The sequence below is a fragment of the Terrapene carolina genome, unplaced genomic scaffold (assembly GCF_002925995.2).
Source record: "Terrapene carolina triunguis isolate 2854851 unplaced genomic scaffold, T_m_triunguis-2.0 Scaffold30434, whole genome shotgun sequence".
NCBI lineage: Eukaryota > Metazoa > Chordata > Testudines > Emydidae > Terrapene > Terrapene triunguis.
The window spans coordinates 1-6,874 of record NW_020694785.1 but is presented as its reverse complement, the minus strand read 5'-3'; the positions used below and the strand labels follow the sequence as shown (position 1 = coordinate 6,874).

Below are 6,874 nucleotides of genomic sequence, written 5' to 3'. Positions count from 1 at the left end.
GGTGACTTGGGCTTATAGTGCCTCCGCCTTAGTCTGGCCCTGCCTGAGGCAAGCCAAGCTGCTGGGCTGAGGAGACTCAGCCTTTCCTCTCTCCTTGACGTATTGCAGAGAGCTCAGTAAAACCTGGCCTGTTCAGAATCCCCTTCTCCATCCTGGGCCGGGGAGTTGCTGTGCTGCTGCTGGCAGCCAGTACACAACCCACCCACTTGGGCATGGTTGCTCTGGGAAGAGCAGGCCCTTCCACTTGTACGCCCTGGGCAGTGACTCCCCAGAGAAGCAGGCTAACCCCGCCTTAGTGAGGGCAGGCAGAGGCGGGACCAGGCCAGGGTGCTGAGAAGGAGAGCAGCCAGTGGACCAGGGCTTTCATTCCCAAGCAAACAAGAGCGCCCAGTGCAGGCAGAGGGGAGGGTGCTGCTTACAATCGAGTGTGTTTCTGCTCTGCCATGTCCTGTTTTTAGGGGTCGAATTGTCCAGTCTCAGCCCCGCTTGCCCTTCCCACCGGGGACTGTGCGCGCTGGGTAAAATGAAACGAGATCTATTTCTTCTTGTAACCCCCTTGTTCTCCTGGTCTGGGGAGGCTGGAACTAGTTCAGAGCTGGCTGTGCTCTTACGTGGCCCACAGCCAGTGCCCCAGCCACAGGAGAAGCCATTTCTGAGAATCTCTCGTTTCTCTCTCTAAACTCAAGACGCGTCGCAGAGCTTTGCCTCAGACCTGCCCCAAGAGTTTCCCCAGGTAGGTGAAGTTGGGGAGGTCACTGCTATTGACCTGCTTTTTGTAATCTGTCTGGAGCAGATTGCTGACTCGCCGGCACAGCGGCTCCTGCTGGTCATCTGGGAATTAACTCTTTTGTAGCCTCAGAGCGCCTGCTGCTGGCCAACGTCTCATCTGCCACAGGCCCGTGTCCCTCCCAGACCCCAGTGCCCCTTACCCTGGGGGTTCTGCCCCACAGCAGTCCCCACACTCTGGGTCTCCCCTCCCAGGGGAACCCCCAACTCTCTAGGCCCACCTTGCCTCAGTGGCTACTGCCAGTCATCATCTAGCCCCCGCTCGCTGGGGCAGACTGCAGTCTGTCATGGCCACTCATCACTGACAAGGGGGTCGGACTAGCTGCCTCTGCCTATCCCCGGGCTACACCTCTGCAGCCCCAGTACCTGCTTAGGCCTTTAACAAGGCCTCAGCCTGGGGAATTGCCAGGCTGGAGCTCCCCAGCTCCCTCTGCCCTTCCCCAGCACTGCTCTGCCTCAGGTACCCTTGAGCTCCCAGGCAGCTAGACCCTTCCCACTCCAGGGGTGGAGTGAGACTGTCTTATTGTCAGGCCCTGCAGCTCTTTTATAGGGCCCAGCCTGGCCCTGATTGGCTGCCTCCCAGTCTTTTCCTATTGGCTCTCAGCCCCAGGGCTGGCCTTTAACCCCCTCAGGGCTGGAGTGGGGTGACTGCCCCCCTACACTGTCCAATTGTCTGAAAGCAGAACCCCAACTCCGGTCATCTCAAATCCAGGGGTGTCAGTACATGCCATACCCTCTGCCATCTCCATCTCTCAAACGCCAGATCATCTCAAACTCCCCCATCACTCAAACACTTGGGCACGAAGTCCTCAGCCCCCAGAAAACTCCAACCAGTGCCAAATGCTGCAGTGCGTCTCAGCAACACGGGCTATCAGGAACACGTCACACTTGTCTTCCTTTCCCTGTGTTGGCTTCCCATAGAACACAGAGTTGAGTTCAAGATCTTGGTCCAGATCTTCACTGCGCTCACGGGCCTGGGTGCAGGATATCTAAAGTTCCAGGAGCCAAAAGTTCTGGGCCAAGGACTGGTTGACAGCTCTGCTCTTCTGATGCGGGAGAACTGTTCACCACCAGGATAAAGTCCCTGCCTGTGGCATGAACTCCCCCAGGAACTAAAAACTGGCACTGACCTCACCACATTCTGTTCTGAGTGCCTGGCACACTTCTCCAGCCTGCCTTTGTTAGTACAGACCCAGAGCAACGGGCATGTGCCAACTAATGCTTTTTTTTCTTTTTTTTTCAAATCTCTACGCAATTTCCTGCTAAGAGTGAAAGGGAAAAAGAACACGCCCCATGCGGCAGATGTCAGTTAAATCACTTCATGCACCGGAAGGCAGAGGAGGAGGGCAGGATAAGAACCTGAACAGAACAGAAAGCTTTACAGCTCTGACTTGGGCGCCTCATATGGCAAACCACTAAAGCCCAAACTGAGCAGGGGTCCCCAATCTTCTTTACCATTCCAGCATCTTAGACTGATCCCAGAGAGCAAAATGCTAAGTGCAGGTGTGAACTGGCTCACGATAACTGCTCATCAGCTTGCAACTCCTTACACAATGCTCTTCCACTTGAACGTATTCCTCCAAACGTACCAACACCTACAAACCCAGCCAAGTTTGGCATTTCTATCTTCAGGCATTGGCGTTATCCAAGCACAGCGTATGGAGAGATGGCATTCTGGATGCACACATAACCCCAAAGCAGTGAACCAACTTAGCTGAAAAATTAACATAAATCCTCTTCTGTGGGTTAGAAGGGCAGGGACTTGAGCCGCCTCTGTAGCACATGCTCCCCACCTGCCTCGCCCACAGAATGTCTGTACGTGCTGCAGTCTGAACCCCCACCCCGCCTCAGGAATCCACCTCCCTGGTGGGTCAGCCATTCGCATGCTCCCCTCTGACACAGCGCTGGCTTTGCGATACCCTTCCTTTGAAGGGTGGGCTAGTGGGCAGAGCAGGGATTGGGTGTCAGGGCTTCTGGGGTTAGTCCTGATTCTGCAGCTGAATTGAGCAGGTCACTCAGCCACAAAATGTGCTTCCCCTTGCAGGCGTGGAGTGCGTACTCTTCAACGATCAGTACCTGACCTGTATGTGGGGCAACAAAGAGATGCCAACAGCCAATTATTCGCTCTATTACTGGTACTTTCCCCCAAGGTAGGCAACTCTTCTTTGGGGCTGGGCTGCTCTTACCTCGTCCTGTGGGTTGTATTCCCCGTTAGCATGACCCAAGCAGACCAGTGCGAGGCCAGTAGCCATCCTCCAGGAACTGCGATGGGTTCCCTGGGGGTGCTCAAATACCTTGTTATGCAGCATGGGACATGCTTTGTGCCCAGGCTTGGTGCAGAGCTGGAAGCAGTGGGAAAGTTTCCCTCTCCTGCCACCAGTGAGGCTGGAGGTGTGGGGACTGGCTCTGCCTGGCCATCCTGTGGCGCTGGAACGCAAGAGGGAGTGGCTGAGATGGGGCTGTAGGCAAGAGGGCACGCTGGGGGTGGTGCCCGCGGGCTGAAGGGAGGGGAGAGCAGAGCTCTCCTGCTCTTGGCACTTCTTGCAGAGTCCCTGATTGCACCAAGGAAATTTTTGGGTTCTTTACAGGGAGGGTAGGGCACTTCCACAGCTGAACCCCTAAGGGGCCAGTCTGGCAGCTTCGGGAACTCTGGAGAGTCTGCTCCTTTCATGCCATCCCAGGACTGAGTCCTCCCTGCCTGACACGCAGGGCCGTGCTACTGGCGGCACCCAATGAGGAACAGGCTTCTCTCACGGGCACTTTGTCTTCAGTGGGGAGCAGCCTGTGACACCACCCTTGGAGCCCCAAGTACCTGGAAAGGCTGGGCTCCGCACCTCAGCCCAGCCTCCAGTCTAAACAGAGCCAGCGAATTCCCCATTGGGTGACTCAGAATCGCACCAGCACTTGTCTAATGGTGCCAAACCTGCTCCTCAGCCCCAGAACCAAGCCCAGAGCAGAAGGTGCATTCAGACCTTCCCCAGGCAGGCGTAAGTCCTGAGAGAGGAGGGGCACTGCACCCAGCACAAGGGCCAGGGGCTGGGGTGCACAGCAGAGATCATTCAAAGAGCAGAGCTGAGGGCAGCATCCGTAAGGACCAAGGACCCCGGGCTTTGCAGTTTTCTGCTGTCCTTGATTTCTGAGCTCTCTCCATAACCAGCTCTGTCATGCCAGTGGAATGCAAGTACTACCTCCAGGAGAAGGGCATCAACACGGGCTGCTGGTTCAACCACAGCGAGATCATCCAGTTCCGCACCTTCAACATCCACATCAATGCCAGCCATGAGGGCAGGAGCCTCGTCATCCCCACCAAAGGCATGAAGCTGCAGGACCTAGGTATGGAAGAGCACAGCTCAGGCTGCACCTACCCAGCTCAGGCTGCACCAGCGAGCTGACACCCATGGTCCATGCTGGTGCAGAAGCTCCATCCAGGACTGGCTGCATGCCCACTCCCTCCCCCACTCTATAGTCCCAGCCCAGAGGCCGCTGCACATCAGGAAGAGGTGAAGGGACGCTGTCACTGTTGGTCACACATTCCTTGGGGGCCAGTGGGATGAAGGGGAGGAGAGAAATAACAGCTTTGCGTTATTCCAGAAATTCTTGCTTCATTAGGAGGCGCTGTTGTCCCTCAGTCCCAATGGCCTCTCCGGGTTCAAGTCATGTGTGACTATTACGGAGCAGCAGCTGTTTCTCAGCAAAGGAGAAGGGTTCACATCATAAACTCGGGTTCCACTCCCTTGCCCAACTTCCCCACAAAGATGCCAATGCCCTGAGGTTTCACATGCCCCCTCTCAACCCAGGGTGCCAGGGACGCAGGTGGGGTGAGATACACAGGAACTGGCCAGCGCCCTCCCTGTTCTGATGCCTGAGGACTTTACAGAGATGAGGGTACGGAAAGTGAGCTGTTGCTGATGAGTGTCAGCGCCGCTCACTGAAATGCCCTGGTGCCCTGAACGTCAGCTGGAACATTGGGAAATTGCCTAGTTAGAGACAGCGGTTTTCAGATCGAGCCCCTCTGAACCCCATCACCTGGCACCACTAAATGTTCCCTGGAAAAGAACCAGTAAGGGCCTGCAATGGGGCTTCTGCTCTCTGCTGGGGCACCCCCTTGTGGCTGCACCTGGAGATTAGCTCTGCCCCATCTGATGCCCCCTTCCTTTGGTCGCTCACACCACAGCCCCTCTTGCTCTCTGGAGGTGTAGTGCTTCCTCTCCGTGGCTTGGACAACTCCCTCCGCCCTGCCTCTTACCCTTTCCCCCTGCTCTGCCCCCAGCCCACCCCCATTCCACCCCTTCCCTTCCCTTCCCTTCCCCCAAGCCCCCTCCCCAGAGCGACACGGCTGGGGCCGGGGTGAGGGAAGCGGAGTGGGCTGCTCCCAGCCCCCTGCTAATCCCTCGGGCCACTCTGGGCCTGTGGGGCCCCCACAAGTGGCCCCCCACAGCTCCTGCCTCCCAGACCCTGGTGGGGGGCGGGGGGGAGGCCGGGGGGGAGCTGAGTAGGGCACCCAAATGGCCAGGGGCGGCCCTGCACCTGTAGAAGTGAAGTCGTTCCCTGTCCAGGGCATGGGACATCCCAACTGCCCCCTCCATCCCCTTCACGGGATCTGGGACTCTGAGCGGGACTGGCCGGCGCTGCGGCAGCACCTAGCCCAGCTCCACGCCCCCCGAGCCAGAGAACTGTCTGTGTGTTTAGTGAAACCCGCTCCACCGGCGAACCTGACCATTCAGAACATAAGCAATAACCAGCTGCAGCTGACCTGGGACTCCGTGTACAACAAGCCCCACTGCCTGGAATATGCTGTCAGATACAAAAGCAACAAGGACACCCGATGGACGGTAATGGCAACAAGCAGCCTGGCCCTCCTGCGGCCACCCAAGGCAGGGGCAGCTCAGAGGGGGGCCCCAAGGGCCACAGCCCGTCATCCGCTGCCCCCTTTACCCCAGGGCTCACATTCACTGGTCCCCTGCCCTTCCCAATCCCCCATGAGCTAAGGGCCACGCCAGCCTGGGGCTAAGTTAATGCTGCTGCTTCACTGCACCTCAGGACTCTTCTGGCTTTAATCACCCTTCACGTGACCCAAATGCCCCATCTCAGGCTGCAGGCCCCAACCCATTCTCCTCCGAGCCCACCACTAACACGGTCTCTCTGGGAACCCCTCAGGCACCTGGAAGCACAGCGCTGCCCAGGGGCCGGCTGAGAGCCCCCTCTGCACACAGGCCCTGGGGAGCAGCACAGACCTTGCAAGGCTCCGGGGCGCTGGGAACGAGGTTCCTTGTGCCCGTGCTGTGCCTATAGCCAAGCAGGGGACAGGGGTGGAGTCTGTCGTTTGTGGACAAAGAGCAGGGCTGTAGCTCCATTCTCCACTCATGCCTGGCGAGCCCAGCTTTGAGGAAGCCAGGCCACGTTTCACAGCAGGCGCTCAGAGCATCTCCTTGTGCGCCGAGCCGCCCACCCTGTCTCACATGCACGGGAACTTCTGTCTCTGCCCCAGGAGCACTTGGCCAGTGGCAAGATCTTCTCCTTCCCTAGCGTGGACTACGAGAAGTATTACACCTTCAACGTGAAAAGCAAGATCAGTCAGTACTGTGGCACCACCCAGCTCTGGAGCGAGTGGAGTGTCCCAGTGTTCTGGGGCAACAATGCAACAGACAAGGGTAGGTGACACCCCTCACAGCCAGGGTTTCCCAGCTGGCCCCCGGCCCTGGGTTGTTGATAAGGGGCGTCCTGGGCCCAACAAGAGAGAAGATGTTAATTATTATTATTATTTGTAGTTGCATAGTGCATAAGCACCGACTCTGTGGGCCCAGAGCTTTCCCTTGGGTAGGGTGAATCGGGGGGACAGCCCCAAGCCCTGCACTTTGGGGGGCCCCGTGCTTCAATAAAATCGGGACTGTCCCGATATTTATCCTTTGTCCCACGTCCCAACCAAGGTACGATAGGGATGCTGTTTGTCCCGATATCCAGGTGAGGAGGCAGGTGGGGAGGTGAGGCAGGAGGGCGAGTGGGGTGAGGAGGCGAATGGGGAGGTGGGAGAGGGCTGAGGCGGCAGGGGGTGAGGAGGCCGGCGCGCGAGCAAACGGGGGCGGGGGGG

The 6,874-nt window shown here is 57.9% G+C and overlaps 1 protein-coding gene across 1 annotated transcript; it reads left to right on the top strand.

The window, feature by feature from the left end:
* Positions 1 to 2,830: 2,830 nt before the first annotated feature.
* On the top strand, positions 2,831 to 6,445 carry LOC112111780 (cytokine receptor common subunit gamma; the record flags this gene model as incomplete). The annotated part of the gene is made up of 4 exons (XM_026662803.1): positions 2,831 to 2,936; positions 3,944 to 4,119; positions 5,476 to 5,618; positions 6,275 to 6,445. Coding segments are annotated over 4 exons (596 nt in total), but the record flags the coding sequence as incomplete, so codon positions are not given.
* Positions 6,446 to 6,874: the final 429 nt, after the last annotated feature.